The sequence below is a fragment of the Belonocnema kinseyi genome, chromosome 2 (assembly GCF_010883055.1).
Source record: "Belonocnema kinseyi isolate 2016_QV_RU_SX_M_011 chromosome 2, B_treatae_v1, whole genome shotgun sequence".
NCBI lineage: Eukaryota > Metazoa > Arthropoda > Insecta > Hymenoptera > Cynipidae > Belonocnema > Belonocnema kinseyi.
In genome coordinates, this window is record NC_046658.1 from 67,773,650 (window position 1) to 67,794,071 (window position 20,422).

Genomic DNA, 20,422 nt, shown 5'->3' on the forward strand with positions numbered 1-20,422 from the left:
TATCTTCCACAGAAATGTGAAGGATCAGTCAATGTCTTGTGAGCTAACGTTTGCTTTCCTTAAATCGCCCGGATTGAAGTCTGGTACTGAGGGTTTCATTTTGGAATGCCAAGACGATGTCATTTCCACCTTAACATACCGTAGCCACATTTTGAGCCAAGACATTCCTGATGATAGCTGCAGGGCGTGCCATGCATACCCCGAGCATTTAGCTCACATACTATCTAGTTGTCCAACTCACGCGGGAACGACCTACATTCAAAGGCACAATGCCGCACTAAGAGTGCTTTATTACCATCTCTGTTACTCATACGGCATTAAATTTAATATCGCTCCTCTAAATGCTCCTAGGGAAATTGAGTCAATTGTCGAGAATGGGAAGTGCCGCATATACTGGAACTTCCCTGGCGGACCGAAGGAACCGAATGGAGCCTCTACAAAGTACCTGTAAAGACCCCATTGGGTCCCCATTCGGTTCCTTTTTAAAAAACTCGAAAAATCAGCAAAATCAACTTTTAAATTGTTGAAATTCGGATTCTACGTTATAATTCCCTATAGAAGGCCACGGAATAATCGCAATAGTTTTTTTACAACGGTAAAACGCTTAAAAAAATATACGACGTATAACGCCTGTTGACTGCTACACTGCAAACGCATCGCCTGTAAGTAGCCGTCAACAGGCGTTATACGTCTTATATTTTTTTTAACTTTTTACCGTTGTAAAATAAACTATTGCTATTATTCAGTGAGTTTCTATAGGGAATCTTAATGTAGAATCCGAATTTTAACCATTTAAAAGTTGATTTTGCTGTTTTTTCGAGTTTTTTAAAAAGGAACCGAATGTGGACCCATGGGGGTCTTTACGGGTACTTTGTAGAGGCTCCACTCGGTTCCTTCGGTCCGCCAGGGTTTATATTCTCGACAATTGTTTCTGTTGCTCACTCGAGGCCTGACATGATTCTTCTTGACTTCGAGAAGCGAAACATGTTCGTTATCTAATTTTCGGCACCAGCTGACAAAAACATCATAACCAAGGAGAATGAAAAGAAAGAGAGGTATCGAGACCTTATAAGGGAGTTGCAACGATTGTACCCGGAACATTCTGTTAAACTACTCGTCCTTATTATCGGCGCTCTTGGAGGTGCCAAGCTTTCACTTGCTAATGGCCTAAAAAGCATCCCAGCGTGTCAACAATATGCTAGATTTCACGGTTGTGAGACGTGGTTGTGGCTGAAATTTTACCGCGATTTCGCTGGACGCGGGTGCAATTTTCCAAATTAGCACACACACACACACACACACACATATATAATAGAAATAGAAATCGGAAAGGTACTTTCTTTCTGATTCTTCCGCTAGAGCTAGGATGCTAGGACAAAATGTTTCGCGACTGATCATAATGTAATTTTATTTGTTATGAAAATTTGTAGTTTCTTATAAATATGGTAAATGTATTAAATTTTTTTGATAACGCTAATATTTTTTCAAGGAAAAAAATTTCCTCCTTTTTCACAAAAATCCCCGATTTCTCTTCAAATGAAGCTGCTGAACCACTGTGATGTATGCATTTTATGAAGACTTGTTAATTATTATTTTAACTATAAAAACATGACTTTTTGAATTGGAATTAAAAATATTGCGAACTTGATAGGTTTACTATTCTAGAAATATTTGAAAATAATAATTACGAAGATTTCACAATAAATTCAGAAGATTAGATTAAGATATATCACTAATTTATACAAGATATCAAGAGTGGCTACTTCTTCGTGATTATTAAAATTTATTATTTGTTACATTTCAGAAAGGAGTATGTGATAAAGTATATCAACATAGACAAAAAAAACTATTCGAAAACTTGTTGAGTAAAATTGATATGAAATCATCTACAGAGATTTTACGTTTATTAAGTAGTTGAATTTAATATACTAACAAATCTAAGTAAATATGTACCTTTTTAAGCATAATAACACCGCTACAGCATGTTATTGCAACTCCCAGACTGGCCAGCTTTGCAGGATCAAATAGCTATTTCTCTTTCTCTTTTTACATTCTCATCATTTATGATTGAGAAAGTATTAGAATTGTCGGAAATTTGACATCACACTTTTTCAACGGATCTCCACGTTTCGAGGCCCCCTGAATCCGAAAATTAGGGTTTTACGATGGCGTCTGTCTGTCCGTCCGTCCGTAAACACGATAACTCTCGAAAAAATGAACGAATCAAATCCATCTTTGGCACACTTTTTTTGGGTCCTAAAAGAAAGGACGAGTTCGTGAACTAGCTATTTTTGATAAAAATTCAAAAAGTGAGCCCATTTTTTAAATTTTTGAGACCACTTTTTTCTGAATTTGAAAATTCTATGTACGGATATTTATAGTATTAAAAAGAACAAACAATTTATCCTCATGACTTTTTTCGATAAAAAGAAAATTCTCAGAGTTATAGCGTTTTCAAAATTTTTTAATCAGCCGAAAATCAAAATTTGAAGCCGAAAAACGCACGATATAAAAAAAATTTAAGACAAGAAAAACATTTCTTTTCGAAAGCCCTACAAGATTATCATAACCAATTTTTGGATTTTCTTCAAAAATCGAAAATTCAAATTTTGATTGCACAAAAAATAATGGAAAATAAAAAATTCTATTTTGTGGACAAACTATGTAGGATATGAAAAAAGATGAATTAACAAAAATGGTTATCCCAAAAAAGATCTACAACTTCGTTAAGAATCACTTCTTGATAGGACGCGTACTTTTTGTTTTATTCGTGAAAAATAACATTGAAAAAAAAAAATTTTTAATGTGTGGAAAAACGACGAATGTTACCAGAAAAAAAATCCAACAAAACCTGTTTACAAATGTCTGTCGGAAAACGAGCGCGCAGCGCAAGTGTCACGATGAGAATGTGTACTTCAAAGCCTACAGAGCTTTGAGAAACTTAATCTTTGACTATACTTAATTAAGTAGACAGTTTAGAATATGAAGACGCATGTAAATATTGCCATCTAAAAGAGATCTTTTTGATAAAGTTTTTTTCAAGCATTCTAAATACAAAGAATAAATATCTGAGCGCGAAGTGCGAGATTCAACCGTTGCGCGCCCTGGGCGCGCTCAAACTTGCGAGTGAAGCGAGCCGCGCGCATAGCGCGCGACGACAATTTGCCCGCGATGCTGGCAGATTTTTTGTAAAAAAAAATCGTAGAGAGCCTTGAATTTTGTGAGGAAATGATGCCAATGCACTAGTTTGCAAAAAGGCCCGTAATTTTCATTTTATTACCGGTCCTTGCAGTGCAACCAATTAAAAGCACTACTTGTCCTGCTTATAAAACCGCTTCTCCTTCTGTCATGTTGCGACTGTTAAACATTCCTTGCACAAACTCCCAAATTTCTAATAATTGTAGGTACCTCACGTTCATTACAAATTCTTTTTATTTAAATAATATTAATTATTAGGATACATCACAGTGTAAACATTCAAACTAGCCTACTTTCAAACCACGTGACCCGAATATATGGATATAATGATCCTATATATGGAAACTAAGTTTTGTCCCATGCATTCCGTGCCATTGTTGTTTTCTCCTCAGCACTAGACGAAGTGAAGTTAGCGGCGATTGCTGGCGATGAAGTGCGAAAAGATAACTTCTGATGACTTCACTCTGTTTGATGCTCATCGTACGTAATGTGCGTGTCTAATATCTTTGGTGTCATACATGAGCTTATTACTTTAAAATACTCCAAATGAGCACAAAAAGAGAATTAAAACCTAATAACTTCAAAAATGACAATAATTTGACGCTCTTTTGATACTTTGGATTTTCTGTTTATAAAAATTAAATTCATCATATTCTGGATTATAAGCATCGTGATTCTTGATCTTCGTGATTGACATTTGTTGTACCTTGTATCGTGCAGGCGCCTCTATTTTGTGCCAGTCTCCAAACAAATTTAAAGATATTTTTGAATTAGAATTCAGAATTTTCTTAAATGAATCCTAATAAAGAATGGAACGTGGAGAAACACAAGCAGGAACATGAATGCGACGAGCATTGGGAACTGCGAAAAAGATTCCTTCTTACCCACAAAGACAAGTTTCCAGAAGACGAATTAGTATGTTTAGCCCAGGTTTTCACGAATGTAGAACTTTTGGGATGCCGGTGAGTTTATTTATGTAATTTGCATGGTTTTATTTAAGATCCATTTTATAAGTTTCGTGAATTTGGTTAATATTTCATGGATTTTAATAAAAATATAAAACCTAACCTCAAAAGGCTCACCGTTGCCAAACCTGCAAAATCCTTTCCTAATAAAATTGGAATAAACATCATTATGTTAGTTGACATGATATATACATAAATACTAGTATATTCGATTTATCTTAGTTACTTTTATAGCTCTATATTCAGAAATTTAGTATTTTTGGGTTATTTTGAATGTAACCTCAAAATTCATATAAGAAGACTGAACTGACAAAACACGTGAAATATAATAAAACGGAATGCATACACCCTTTTCCAACTCCACTAATCAGGTTTAAAATTTATATGTATCCCACCAGACAATATACTATTAAAATTCCCAAATTTGTAGACAAATTTAATATTTTAATGGAAATGTATTAGATTTTGAGAAGTCTCGTCAATTTGGTACTCGCAAAACATTAGCAAGAAACAAAAATTTGAAGAAGCCCCATATATCTGTTTTCCTAACAACTTCCAATAGATTAAATTGTAAAGATGTTACAGATTTTTATATAAAAATAAAAATACATTACAGGTATCCAAAAGAGACAATGAACCTCATAGCAGAGTTGTCCGAGGAAGTGGCAGGAGACTACAGAGAGGTTAAAAAAACCAAATTGCAGAGAACCTTTGTGAAGGCTTCGGACGCCGCTAGTTCCAAGGCCAAAGGTACATTGAAAAATTGTGAGTTTTTGCATCTTAGAGCGAAATGCACATAGAGCATTTCTAAAATACATTAGGCTTGATTTTTTTTCTTAATAACGGTTGTATTATTTTATCAGGACTTCGACCAAGTGACCACGTACAAATTAGCGATAAGGATCCCAACTCTAGCAATAACCCCCCTCCTGAACCCGAACAAGAATATGACGACGACGATGATGAGATACCTTCTAAAAAGAGGAAATTTGATAATGAAGAAAGCAGGATTCAACCTCCTTTTGGAGTTCTCGTTTTATTTGATTATCCTGACGATGCCCCACAAAGCATATTAACACGTGCAGTTACTGCACGTGGTGGAAATTTGGATTTTAAATTTGACAAAAATAACAGTGGAATCAGGTATATCGAATTTTTAAAAATATTAATTAAATATATGATCATTCGAATATCGTACATGGGCAATTGTCAATAATATTTAGATTTGATATCCTACTTGTTTATTGGTGTTTGATCTTAAGATTAATTGGCTATGAGATTCTTTTTTGAACTACATCGGACAATCGTTTTTATACAGAAACTGATAATACAGGCGGTAAATTCGTCTTTGATTCATTTTTGTATTTTATGAGATGACCACCGAAAAATCACGTGTTTTTTTAATGATTCTAGAAACTAGATAAATTAATCAAAACCACGGAGGGTTTATAGCAAAATTCAAGTTTGATTGTAAAGTTTGTCCAAAAAATTCTGTGTACTTCAATATTTACATCAATTAAAAAAACATTGTCACTGGTGTAACGAAACCAGAAATTTTAATATCTGAAGTTTGCTGTTTATTGGAAATTTATAACCTGCCTTCTGACATACATTTGCAATGCTTGAATTATGATATACAAAACATGATCAAAAAAGTGTTACGAACAATCCTTCGCGAAGTCTGAAAATGTTGTGAAATCATTGAAATCTGTTTAATTTTCTGAAATTTCTAAAATCCTATGGATTCTTCAAATCTTTTGGAGTTTGGCTGAAATCTTGGAAATTTTTATAAAATAGTTTTACATATTTGTGAAACTTTTGAAATCCTTTAAATCTTTTTGAAATTTTGTGTAATCATTAAAATCCTTAAAATTTCTTTAAATATTTAAAATTTTTTGTGTAATTATGGTGAATTCTGCGAACTTTTCTGAAATCTGTTGAAACCTTTAAAATTAATTTCATATCTTAAAATCGGATGTGAAATGCAAATTCGAGTGGCCAACCCCTCTCATAAATCCTGAAATCAATATCAACCAACATTTTTGAAAAATATATACAATGAATACTTTCTCGTTTCAGTAAATGTATCATCTTCGTAAATTCTAAAAGGCTAGCCGAAGGTTCAGGCCAAAATCAGAAGTTAGCAAAAAAAGAGGCTTCGATTGCCGGTTTAGAAGAACTAAGAAAATATTATTACACAATAAAAGTTAAAAAATCTCTCAACCCTGGAAAAGAATCCGTAACCAGTACAGAAATGCGAAGTGGTGAAGGAAGTAGTTCGACACAGCTAGCAGAGGACAATATCGGCAACAAGTTGATGAAATTAATGGGCTGGGCAGGTGGCGGACTCGGAAAAGCACAACAAGGAATCGTCGAACCCGTAACGTTAGTTCAGATTGCAAATTTCTCAATGAGCACGGAAACGTAGTCATCAAAAACGACAATGGTTCCCCAAGCTCACTAGGTAAAAATGATTATATCGGAAATTTTGACTAAAAAATTCTTACAGAGTGAAGCGACAGTTAAGCAGAAGTGGATTGGGATTAAATCCAGAAAATTCTAATTTGAAAAGCCTCAAGAAAAAATGCTCGGAGGTGTTACGCGACTATACGAAAGGCGATATGCGAACGGATTTAGTTTTTTCTTCTGATTTTACAAATGAAGAACGAGCCGCTGTCCATCAGTAAGTTTCTTAAATTCAGTATTGTTCATAAATGTCAAAATGCAAGTGAGCTTTCGATTTTAAAAAAAAACGTGTTGAAATTATAGAATAGGTTTGAATTTGCTTGCTCTTGTCTTTTTGGAAAAATGTTTCCTATGCTCAGTGTGGCTTAGATTTAATAGTTAGGGGTTCTTGAAATGAAAAAAATAGTTTAGTTGTAATCATAATTGTTATAAAGAAATGATGTTAGCAAATACTCAACATTATGAACTTCTGCATTAAATTTACTTATTTTTATCGAGAAAATGATACATGCTCATTAAAATATATCTTCCTATTAAATTTATAAACAAATTATGTAGAGAAGTTCCCATAATTTTGAAATTAAAAAAAAAGTCTTTGGCCCTTATGACTCTCGTACAGTGTTATAATTTAACCAAGTTTCATTAAAATCGACCGACCACTTGCAGATTCTGATATTCGTGACGTGCATCCATTTGACAATAAACCTTCTTTTTAGAGTGGCGAAACAAATGGGGTTGAAGTCCCAAAGTTACGGGCCAAAGACGCAAAGAACGCTAGTCATTTCGAGAAAAATAGATCCAAAGGAACTCGTGAGGGAATTGCAAGCAGTTGGAGGTTCAACGGAAAAATATGAACTTATCAATCCTACTGAATCACAGTGGTGTTAATGTACGTGTCACTAATTTTCTTTGCATAATGATTTTTTTTTAGAGTAAGACTTTGAATAAACGTACGATAGTCAATTTTGATTAATATTGTAGAAGTCTTTTTGAAACTTTAAATTGTACATAAATTCTACAATTTCGAAAAGATACTGTTTTCTCCAAATAAAATAAGAAAAATATTCACTGTTGGTATTTGGGTAAAGGAAATTTGAATAGAAAAACACAAAGTTTAAAGTGGTGTCGGCAAATACCATTTTATTAGAGAGTATTTAGTACGAAATATAAGACATAATATACAATATATTTTGAACCGTATAACAATAATTTTTTGCAATTCGTCAATAGTAAAAATTCATTTAGTTAATCATTTGCACGATGATGAAATGATTGACCGAAAATAGAGCATCCCTATTCTATTTTGGGAATGAATAACTTTCTACTATCGGCGAGAAAATTCGAGTCCTCTGGCTTTGACGTTCAATAAGTATGTGAAGAAAAAATGGTAGGTTAATGAAAAAGGTCTCCTTTTTAAAGGTGCCAATGTTGTACGTTAATGAGCCGAAAAGTAATATTGCAACAAATTATTTGTATTTTCAGATCTGTAAGTTAGACATAATTTTTTGGAATATTAATTTTAGGCTCATTAACGTACAACGTTTGCACCTTTAAAATGATACCTCTTTCATTAACCTACCATTTTTTCTTCAAATACTTATTCAACGTCAAAGCCAGAGGACTCGAATTTTCTCGCCGATAGTAGTAATTATACTAATACATTATGATAACAAAATTGGGTATAATATTATGCTAGAAATGCTGTTAGCTACTCGGTTCTTGGAATGTTCTTTCAATCTTGTACATGATGTTACAAATCTTGCCAAAGTCACAAGTACTCGGTAGTTAACTATCACAAAAATAAGTATATACCTCAAAATATCTTGATCCTACTCCTGGTCCTTTTTCTTGCCTTAATAACTAGCAAAAGCGTAGCTCAAGGTTTAAAATTCAATTCATAAATAAAATAAAAAACAAAACGATTAATAATTTTAAAAATATTGATAGATTAACTTTCAATAGGCTTGAACGAGGGCTCGAATTTAAAATTCGTCGTTCCGGGATTCTAATTCTAAATGCTTATAAATGTGACGCTAGGACCACAGGACCTTGAAGGTTTTTCCCATTGGCCATTTCTTTTAAATTTTCACCTGCGTAGGAGAGAAGGGGGGAAATTTCGACGTCACCATTAACAGAAAGAGCACCAGCGTCGAGTAGCCACTTTTTCTGAAGGGACAGTAAGTCTTTACGGACAGTAGATGGGCAGTCAAATCCAGCAATGTCAGAATTTTTGAGCGCGCTAAATTCGCATTCTCGAATTGTTTCCCAGGCTGCGAAATTTTTGGCAAATTTAAAAACATCAAAAACGAACTTTTCGACTTTGATTCCATTCGGGGAAGTGGGGATGATTTTTTTGCCGTATTCATTGATATAGGGAACTTTTTTCTTGGCAACGTGCAAGTCTAAGTCGCTTTCGTGGGCGTTTCCAATTGAAAAGAGAAAATCGAGGGTGAAGTAATGATTGCAAATATTTCCGGCGTTGAAAGTTAATTCTCCGTCTTTGTTTCGAAGCTCTGCGGTTTTTAAAGTGATTTCGCTGTATTCGACAACACGATACTTTCCTTCAACCTGCAAATTAAAAAAAGTAGTTCACAATACATTTTAAATTGTTTAAATGTTGTTATTTATGGTTTTAAGTTTAATTTCGTGATTAAAAATTTAATCTAGCAAAAATACCTGGCAAACGACGCCGACAGCTTCTGTGGGTGATCTTTTTGGTACGACTTTGACTGCGCAATCAGCGGATCTCGAAAGACAAAATCCAATGAAAACTGGATCTGCGACTTTCACCAAAATGTTGTCGACTGAAAATACATGCACGCTATTTATTCCACGTGTCAACATATCTTCCAATATTCCACGACTTTTAAGGGCGCGATAAAGTCCCCCATTTCCATCAGGAGCTTTAGAAATACGATTTTTTTCATCTAGAATTATTTTCCCGTCAAAAGTAAAGCAGGGTAACATCTCTTGCTTAAACGCCTTCAAGTTTTCTTTCTTTAAACCGAAATAGTCATTTTTCTCAAAATAAGTCAAGGTAGTATCGTGAGTAGCTTCACTTGTCATTATATACCTGTAATTTCATAAATTTAATTAGAATTTGAGACTTTAATTTGGTTTATGATTCACTAAAAAGCTGTCAATTTCCCAGACTTTTTTCTCCTATATACTCCGAACACTTTTAATGTCGAAATTTCGCAAATGGGACGCTAGTCAATTTAGAAAAATTAATATTTGAGAGTGAGATGGTGAAAAAGTTTATATCACAATTCTGATGCGTTCTAATTGAAACTTTTTAATTTGTATGTACAGTTTCCAATTATAGACCATGAATTTTGCAAGTTTTTTTTTTAATTTTCCAAAAAAGTAGAATCTAGAAGTGTTCAAGTATTAAAAGCATCATAATTATACCTGAAAAGGATTTTATATAAATTTAAACTTTCAATTTTTGGAAATAAATTTCTTCGAATTGAAAAAGAAAAGAAAACAAAAAATACCAAATAAGGACAAGTATGTAAATGAAGCTGAACGAATCCCAAATAAAGTAAGAGGAAAAAAGAAGGAGACCTTCAAATACCCTTCCTTTCATCTTTACTTTTATCTTCTTTAACTTTTAAAATAAAAATATTGCAAACTTTTTGGTACTGCCTTGTAATTTAATAAAACTATCAAACTTAAACATTCGAAATTCACATCAGAAGTTTAAAATTGAAATATTTTCAAATTTAAAAATCTTAGTTTAAGCCTTCAAACTAATTTTTGTATCCAGAAAGTAGGTACTCGTATATATTTTTATTTGATTTAATAGATTATCTTTATGTGAAATGCAAAAATTTTAGTAGCTTTGCGAAAACTTTGATATTAATCAAATATTTTGTATACTTCAGATTTCCATATGTTTTCTTAATTTCTGTCTCATCAATTGTTTCTTTCACAAAAATAGAAATTTCATCAATTTCATAATCAAACTTAAAATCTCTAATTATTGGATTGATCTCAATGTAAGACTTAATCGACCTCTCTATTTCAATATGCTTAGAAAGTTCTTATAATGTCAGAAGTAAACAAAATCCTTTCACTTCACTTTCATAAAGTAGAGCAGGATATTGAAGTTATGTGTACTAAATTAAAAAAATTAGATGAGTGAAAGTGAAAGATCCTGAACTTTAACATAATTTCCAAATAGAACAATCTCAAAAAAAAGTGTAAAAGTAATATTGAAAATTTCAGTATACCATGCGATTTGTCCCCACTTTTTGAACTTCTCTTCAGCAAGTTCTTGCAGCCTGCGGATTCGCAAAGCTTGTAAATGAAACAAAGTACTGTGAGAAGGAAGTCCAACATCGTACATCCCCTTCGGATAATTTACACCAAGTCTAGTTCCTTGTCCTCCAGCCATCAAAAGCACAGCGACTCGTCCTTCCGAAATTTCCTTCAATCCTCTCAACTCATATTGGTCCAACTTCGCTGGAGTTGATGTACACAAAGACTCAAAAACGTCTCCAGGAATTGGTTGGATTTTAGAATCCAGAATTTCTGTGTTGGCATTCAGGAAGTTCATAGCTTTTGAGAAATATGACGTGACCTCCGGAAGGTCCAGCTCCAAAATATCTTTGAAAAGCGCGGACTTTTCCTGGTCCGAGATTTCATCCCAAAATTGCAACAAATGGTCCTGATTGAACTTTTGGAGTTTTTCTTTCAGGCAATTCACTTCCATGATGTCAGACTTCACTTGGGTCACCGGTAAAAATGGGGTTTTTAGCGATTGTTATCTGACTTTTATCTGCACGCTTCGGCGAAATCGAGAGGGACTTCAAAAGTTAGCAGTAACCAACGAGAATACAGATTCTCAGATACCAATGTTTGGACTGTTTGCATTAGTGGTAAGAATAAGACACGTTGTCATTTCCGAAGGAGGTATAGCCGCCCTCTCTCACCTTTGCGATCACTTTCACATTTCTAGGCAAAACTCGTTTCACTCTTCGTTTTTTGTCTTTTAGACTCAACACCGTTACTTCGACCCCCTCCAATCTCAACCTCATGCTTTTATCGCACCAAGTCTTGCTTTTGTTCTTATTTTCTACAATCGGCTCGAAAGTAAGGTTATATTGTTATCCGGGTATCATATATATATATATTGACTGTTATCGTCGGGGTAAACAATTTGTTAAAAAATGAACGATTGTCGTTATCTGAATAAAATTGTCGTGTATAATCCGGGTTTTATCAAATTATTATTGTCACTGTTTGGTTGCATACCTTTTGTTCTTATCGTCCGAGAGGATTTATTCAATGGTCAAGTGAAAAGAAACGCATATTCAAACGATTCGCGATAAAAAATCTCACAGCTCTGCATGTGCTCCGAAATTTGTAAAACGCGTGTGTGTGTTTATCGTTTCTGACGTTGACGTATTGACTTTTGACGTTTATAGGTTATATTAAAGATTACACTCACTCGCGCCGACGCATAGTGGGGCAAACAAGTTTTTTTGGACGAATTAATTTAGAACTTATAATTTGAATGGAATTTAAGATTATTTCAGAAACAAATTTGCCTAAAGTTGAAAGCTTCAGAAACAAATTTGCCTAAAGTTGAAAGCGATTTCTGAAAGCCGATTTTTTATTTTCGTTTATTTTTTATTTGGCAATAAAGTTGAAACTAAATTTTTTATAAACGATCCAATTTTTTTGCAACTTTATATTTATTTAAAAAATCACGAAATCAGGGAAGAAGCTCCTTTAAACAATATCCACTGGGTTATAATATATGAAACAATTATTTTTATATTAATAAATTAATGAGTAAAAGTGATACTTCAAGGTTAAAAATAATTTGAGACTTTATTTTTCAATTTTTTTGTTCAAATGTATATCTTAGCCATTTTAAGCTCTAAACACTTCGTTTCTTTAACAAAATGGATCAAAATTTGGTCTGGAATAAAGAATATCTACAACTTTTTAATACCTAACAAAAATTTTTAATTAAGTAAATTTGATAAATAAATACAGATTTTTATTCATTTTTAACCGAAAGATTCCGCTTTTTCAACGGAATCAATTTAAAATTATTTAGAAAAACCGTTACCTCATGATACTTTATCAAAGTATAACAATTTTTCATTTTCAAAACTATTTTATAAACAAATTCATGACAGGAATGTTTTTATATAAATGGAAGTAGTTTTTTTTATGAAATCGGCTGCCAATGGCTCAGAAAGGACCCTATTTATTAGGAAACTTTGTCAGGTGACGCAATTTTTTTATTAATTAAATACATTTTTTAAGCAAATACAGATTTTCGTCAATTTGCAACCAGTAGATTTCGTTTTTTCAACGGAATTAACTCTAAATAATTTGGCCATATACCTTTCTAATGTTATTTTATCAATGAGCCAAAATTGATTGTTTTAAAACAATTTTACTACAAGTATCTTAATAAATAAGATTCTTTCTTGTCAGTGGCAGTTGATAAAATTGTTTATAAAATAAAGAATTATTGTTCGTTAATGAAGTATCATAAGGGAAAAATTTAGCCAAGTAATTTGAAATTTATTCGGTTTAAAATACAAAATGAGCTGATTGCAAATTTACGAACAGCTGTATTTGTTTATAAAATTTTTTGAACAATAAATATTTTCGCCTGATAAAGTCTCCTTGTAACTAAGGCAAAATATTAGATCGTATTTATAAACAAAATTCAAAAATCGGCTCACAAATCTCTTTAAAATTTAGTTCAATTTTATTTAATTCTTAAAAAAATGTTTATACGGGATCAACATTTGTAAGCTCTAGATTCATTGGTCAGAAAAATGTTAGATCTTTTCTATAATATTTTGCTCATTCATAACAATTTAAGCAAACTATTTATACAATTGAAAAATCAGATCTTTATAAAAAACGTTCATCGCATTTATTCATGGGCCTTCATAATTAGAAAAATTGTTTATAAATTTATACAGTTCCTATTTATGACAATTTTTCGTCATTAAATATCGTTCTTATAGTAAAACTGAACGATCTTTGCATAAAGTAATTTGATCTACAATAAACTGATAAACTTAATTATTTTTTCAAATAAATTGTTTATAACAATAAAGCAAAAGGTTTAATGAAATGTGTGTTTAATAATTTAATTTGTTTAATAATTCTGATCAACAGTGAGTTTATTTATGTAATTTTTTCACAGATAAAAAATTAAATTGTTGAAATTACTCATTTTCCAGCTGTATTTATTTATATATTATTGAATATATATAGGGGTTATTCGGTAGAAAAGTTTCAATCATGTTAAAATCAACCAGGCAGGTTCTTCTATATTGTTCGTAGAGGGCGGTTTGTTACCTACATTTTCAGATATATTCCTTAATATAAAATCTATATAATTCGAGGCCAGATTTGGTCGAATTGTGGCTCCAATTGATGTCCAGGTCTGATAGATTTTTTTTACCAGCGGTATTATTTTGTTATTTTTTTGCTTCATTTTATTTTTTGCGTTTTTATATTATAAATTCAAAAATTCCTTGCAGATAAAAATGATATGTAACTTATCTTTGCAGCTCTTCACATCCTTCATATCACTGAAATATTCATCTTGTTTAAAATTTTTAATGTATCCAAATGATTATTCTAAAAAATAAAACTGCACACAATAAAGTAAAATCTTTTAAAAAATGAAAATAAACCCACAGTAAAAAGATTCCATCTCTATTTTATATCAGAAAAAAAATTGGAAAAAGGATCTTTTTTGGTGTGATTATTTTGGCGATTAAAATAAACTGTTATTATAAAAAGATGATTTAATGTACATAATTACACAGAAAATTAAATACAAAAGAAGATATTAACAACAAAGGTGATACATAAACAATAAAATCATGTTCATCTATGACAGGATTAACAACAAACCTATTTAGAATTGTATAAATACTGAATAGGATTTGTATCCATGCTTCTCAAAATACAAAATTAAGAAAATTATAAACACTCGTTTGCAAAATGCAAAACTGACATTTTTTATAAATCTCTACTTCATACAATATTTTGGTATCAGCTGCACGTGCTTTTTGCAAAACTATTCAACTTGTCACTGTATTTAAACTAGTGATATGCAAGCATTTGATACAACTGTAATATAATAATTATATATCTCTAAACTATGCATTGGTATTGATAACAAAACTTTTCACAGTTGAAACACGTTTATCTAAGAGTTTATTACTTTTCTTACGAAACTTTAGATATCGAATTTTAGCTTTTTCAATTTAATAAGATTGCAAGATTTTTTTACATCACCTTTTAATTAACTTGTATTACGAGAGTAACAATAGCTGTAAATAATACATATGTTAAGTATGTAAAAGTAAAATATCACATAAAAAGAACATATTCTTAATCACATTCAACCAAAACCGTAACTGTGATTTTAATTTATAATATAAGGATCTAACAAGTTAGCTATTAGTGCAGATAACTCTTCTGCATTCGAAAGGGATAACATTTTATTGTATGCCAGGTCTGTAATTCGGGATAAGGTTTATAGCCAATCTATGCGGATCAATGCCAACGTGCTTTAATTACTTAGTTAGTTACTTGTACGGAAAATATCAAGAACATGTCTCAACTTTTATTATTTTATATTGTTATTGATACAACATTTCAGAAGCCGAATGGAAAACAAAACAATAGATGGGCACACACAAATAACGTTTAATGATAACAGTAGCAATAAATAAGCAAAAAACTACTTACAGAACCTAGCTAATTACACTTTTTAAAATTATAATCCTGTATATCATTGGTGATATTAGTACTTGACATTTAACTACTTTATTTACCACTGATTATTATGTATATGCGATTACTAAGTCAATGATACGTTAATGTGATTCAATATAACCAGTAATGTAATCTCCTACTTGAAAACTTTAAAAACCAACGCGAGTTTCCTATCGAAATTTGAAAATGATGGATTTTATGCACAGCAGTGCAGAATGAGGGAAATCAGAACTCGTGGCTAGCATTTTACGTTCGTTACAAGCGATACGGAGTGTAAGGATGAGTACGCATGGGGCCAGAGGAAGAGAAGTGACGCTGGAATGTACTTTGATGAACTTGAAAATAATCAGCGCAAATCGGGGTTGTCATTGACCTGCTTTTTTATACGCAACAAGACCGTTGTGTACCATTGATCGAGACGAGAAATTGAGTCATATTCCTTCACTGCTTCTGTGAAACCATCGAGATTTTGTTCTTCCAAATGTTCTATGAGTGTCTGCAATAATCAAACATATTTAGAATTTTTTAGTTAAACTTGATTCATATTTTTCTTTAAAAGCTTGTGGCAAATTGGATATTTGCATACTGAAATAATAATTCTCGTGAAATTAAAAAAGTACTAAAAACTGAGTGTAATTAAGGAATGTTTTTAAAAATAATTTTAAAAAAATTAATGATTACAAGTATACTTTTTGAACTTTTTGCGAGAAAATTGAGTCCTGTTGATTGTCTGAAACACCGGAAGTAGTCTAGCTCACCAGCATTCCCAGAAATCTAACTATGACTTTTTTTAATGAAACTTTAAAAAACCAACTCAACTACTTCTTTCATTATTTCACACACAAAACAGGACAAAAATAACAATTTCAGAGATAAAGTTTGATATTTTTAGTGTGTATTTTCTAAAAACTCATCGAGAATCTTTAAAAAATTGAAATATACTAAACTAAATTAAAATTGGAGTTGAAATCTGCATAAAACATTTTTTAACTATTGGAGAAGACATTTTTCTCACTCTATTTGGCAGCATATCCGCTTTTTACATTTTTTTATTTTATTAGGGATCGATAAAAAAGTGTCTTCAAATTCGTGTACTTATGCGAACACTTACTCAAGGATAAAATTAATGATTTTTTCTTTCGAATTTTTAAAGAAATTTTTTTGCTCTATCCTAAACTATGAATGTCACTGGATAGAAAAAAAACTTCATGAACAGACTTTTGAGCGTCATTAAGCACATATAGAATTAAAATATTTATCTCAATTCATAATTGTTAGGTTCCTCAACTTAACAAAAATGTTTCATATAAGCCTAAATTATTCACAAAATTCTCTTGTTACGTATTTCTCAGTTTGTTTTAATTTGTTTTTGGAAATATGTCACGATGAGGAAATTTGAGCAATATTTCAATTTCCCATTTGTAAACAAAAGCAACTAAATAACTAAATATAAGTACCTTATCCTAGTATTATTAAAATTTTTTTAAAGAAACAATGCAAATTTGTAAAATAGTTGAGACGTAACTTTCACAGCTTTTTGACAACCACTCATATTCAGTTCTTAAAAATTGTATTATATAAAATTCATGCAACTAACTCATTTGACTCACATTTGACGGAAATTGAAAAATTAGTCAAAGTCTTCCGATTTAAATCCAAAATGTACAACCTACCTTGATAAGTTTATACTCTCTAGAATCTTGGAAAGCAGGATATTGCTGCTCATATCGTTCGATGGCATGCTGAGCATTGAGAACATCAACGCAGAGGTGACATAAAGCAGCTCTGAAGAAGTATTCCTTCGCGCTGTATTTAAGTAAAGAACTTTCCAGGGACGAGGAAGCGACCTAAAAATAAAAAGAATTGATTTTTGTCTACTGTTCTAAAATCAATATTTCTGAAGATTGATTTTTATTTCTAAATTGTGATGAAATTGCTCTCAAGTTCCGCTGGGATCCGAACCCACGTCCTTCGGATTGCCAGTCTGACGCTGTTACTTAATAAATTACAGAGAAACGAGATTGATTTCTTCAAAACCCCTGCCAGTTGAATTCCGACGTAATTCTTTTTACTTGTAAGATTAATTTTTCAAATATTCAAATGTTTTATATTTTTTGATGTTATGGTTTTGACCAGATAAATTGTATTAAATAATTTGATATTAATAGATTTTTGTCTATTGGTATAAAATGAATATTTTTTTACGAGAAAATATTGCTTTATTTTTAAATGTTACCTGTTCGTAAATTTGAATAGCTTTTTCATAATTTTCAAGCTGAGCCGCATATTGAGCGACTTTCAGAAGACACTTGTTGGCCGAGGAATTGCTTTCCTCGCCACGGAAATAATCGGCTGCTTGTTCGTAGTGATGCACAGCACGTTCCAGGTCGACAGCCTCGCTTTCATACATTTCAGCTATACTTTGATGATGCTTAGCTGCCATCGTAAAGCGACCCATGTCCGTATAAATTTCTATAGCTTTTAGAAGACAATTTACAGCCTCTGAAATCCAATGTTTAAAAATAGTATCAGTGAAAATTCGGGAAGAAATGTCTAAAAAAGTGAATTTTTCAAGATCTAACTTTAGAAATGTTAAACATGGATAAAAACAGAAAATTGAATTTGCTGTTATGCGTCGAAAATATTTAAAAACTGAATTCTGAAAATTTTACAAAAAATTATTCTTCCTCTTAAAAATAATGTTTTATATTAACGGCTCTGGACGTTTTACTACGACGACTGTGGTTTTTTTTAAATAACTTAAGCTTTTCCAGCCTCTGTCGCCCTTTCATTATTTTCTGTTTTCCATTGTGATAAATTTTATTAAATTTTGTTACCCCTGTTCAAAAGTTCCAATTAACGATGGATTAAATTTTTATAATTTTCGTATTCGGGCTTTCTACCGATTCAGAAACAAATATATTCTCTTTACAAAACCTACAGTTTTTGCACCTATCAATTGCGGAAGTCGCTGAACATCAGCAAACCTTTTTGCAAGAAATCTAATGACTTTGAATCATCTAAAAAGTAGGATATTAGCAGTAAATGCACGCGCGCAAAGCATGCGTTCAATTAAAAATGTAAAGCATTTGGAATTGAACAATTTTATTTTCAATTGAAAAATCTCGAAATTCAATTATTTCAATTTAAAATCTCGAAAATAAGACAATTTCAAAACATTAAAACTTGAATATTTTCAGATTCGAATTTCGGAAATTAGATAATTTGAAATTCAAAAGAAATGTAATTGTATTATTTATAATTAAACGCGTTACAAATTATAAAATTAAAAGCGTTAAATATTGAAAAATTGTAAACTTTTGAATTTTAATAATTTTAAATTTAAAGAGAGAACAAAAATCTACATCAGAACGTTGAATCTTAACGAATTCGAACTGCATACATTTAAAACTGAAAACAATTGTATTCACTAAAAATTAAGATACTAAAACTTTTTCTATACTCTTCAAAATCTTAATTATTTTAAGTAAATTTAAATCGCTTTAAACAAAAAATTAACACGAAAATTCAGAACTCTAAAATTGTAACCATTCAAAATTAAGAAAATAATTCAATTACTGAGGTATCAATTTCAGATAGTTTATTTTGATTTATTTTAATTTTAAACATATTTTCGTTAATCGTTTAATTTTTAACACTTCCTTTTAAATAATTTTTAATTTGATTTTTACAACAAAATATTTTTCAATTTGAAATTATTAATTTCTTTAAATCTTCAATTAAAAATGTGACAGTTTAAAAAAATTTGCATTGAAAATTAAAAAAGAGTACAAAACCAGATTTACATGATATGATTCCAATGTTTAAAATTGCACACACTGAAGACCATCTGAAATTCAAAATGTTATAATTTAAGCTTTTGAAGAAAAAAAACTGGTTTCGAGGCCTTGAAGATTCAACTATTTGAGAATTGCGTATAAAAAACTAAAATTTTTAAATCGAAATTATAGAAATTGTAAGGATGATAAATACATTTAAATAATTATCATATCATGTATTATCAAGTGACATTTAAAGTAATTGGATAGATTTGGTTAGTAAAAAATGTGATTTCTGTCCAAAAAATCACCATCGTTTATACTGTTGAAAATTGCAGAATCTTAAATATTGCACGAAAAATTGTCAACCTTTCAATTTTAATTATTCTAAATACTTTCAAAGTGTTATGCTTTCTAATTGGAAACTTTCAAAATTAATGAATTCAAAGTTGAAGCCTTCAAATTTAAACAATTCCCAACATCATTTAAACCCATAAGAATTCTTAAATTGAAGGGTAGCAGTACAGAACTAGATAACCAAAAAAAAAGGAATTTTCTACAAGGACGAAAAAAAATTCTGTAAAATTGAAACAAAAGTAACACTGACCACAAATTGAAACATGCTAGGCTGTGTGTTTAAATAAAAACTTACTCCCGAGATATATTGGGTTTCTAAATATGGGTAAAAAGTTTTTATCTAAATAAGTAAACCAATTCCGAGTAAATCGTCCAAGAATTTTGAGGTTACAATTTCGTAGGTTTTGAAAATCGACTTTTGATAACGATTAAAAATCGAATTTTCCATTTTTCGCAAAAATAAAACCTTTTTATATAAATAAATAAAACCTAAAATGTTTGATACACACAAATTATTATGTTCAGAGAAAATAAAAATTTCGTATGATGGTCTCGCAATGAGATAGACGATTATTCAGTGAACGGGCTATAATAAGATTTTTTTGCAATAAACGATAATAATTTTTAAAAAATATATCGTGAAAGAAAAAAAGAAAATTAGAACTATTCTAAAACTATAATTAGAATAAAGATAACATTTTTGCATTATTGTATTAAAAAATGAGAATGCAAACAAATATTCGTATCACAACGTGTATTTGAATTTTTAAGAATTCGTATGCAATAAACTAGTAAAATAAAAAAAAGTGATTTAGTTATGTACTATCTAGTTCTATGCTATACTGTCAAATAGACGTACACTGAAATAATTACAGTGACATC

The 20,422-nt window shown here is 31.0% G+C and overlaps 3 protein-coding genes across 3 annotated transcripts in view; 1 reads left to right on the forward strand and 2 right to left on the reverse strand.

The window, feature by feature from the left end:
* Positions 1-3,592: 3,592 nt before the first annotated feature.
* Positions 3,593-7,602, forward strand: LOC117167935 (NF-kappa-B-repressing factor). Its single transcript, XM_033353187.1, has 6 exons — positions 3,593-4,160; positions 4,780-4,913; positions 5,027-5,306; positions 6,243-6,548; positions 6,673-6,846; positions 7,346-7,602. Exons 1-6 carry the CDS (start codon positions 3,991-3,993, stop codon positions 7,515-7,517), a joined length of 1,236 nt encoding a protein of 411 aa, XP_033209078.1. The 5' UTR covers positions 3,593-3,990; the 3' UTR covers positions 7,518-7,602.
* Positions 7,603-8,190: 588 nt separating this feature from the next.
* Positions 8,191-12,051, reverse strand: LOC117167486 (UDP-N-acetylhexosamine pyrophosphorylase). The gene is made up of 3 exons (XM_033352464.1): positions 10,865-12,051; positions 9,306-9,702; positions 8,191-9,197 (listed from the first exon to the last, which is right to left on the reverse strand). Exons 1-3 carry the CDS (start codon positions 11,344-11,346, stop codon positions 8,649-8,651), a joined length of 1,428 nt encoding a protein of 475 aa, XP_033208355.1. The 5' UTR covers positions 11,347-12,051; the 3' UTR covers positions 8,191-8,648.
* A 2,431-nt stretch (positions 12,052-14,482) lies between these two features.
* LOC117167546 (alpha-soluble NSF attachment protein) overlaps positions 14,483-20,422 on the reverse strand; it is a 10,112-nt gene continuing 4,172 nt past the window's right edge. Inside the window, exons 3-5 of the mRNA XM_033352554.1 lie at positions 17,641-17,906; positions 17,078-17,251; positions 14,483-15,900 (exon numbers count right to left, since the gene is read on the reverse strand). Coding sequence (XP_033208445.1) covers positions 15,751-15,900; positions 17,078-17,251; positions 17,641-17,906 — 590 coding nt within the window. The 3' untranslated portion in view covers positions 14,483-15,750. The remainder of the gene's footprint in view (positions 15,901-17,077; positions 17,252-17,640; positions 17,907-20,422) is intronic.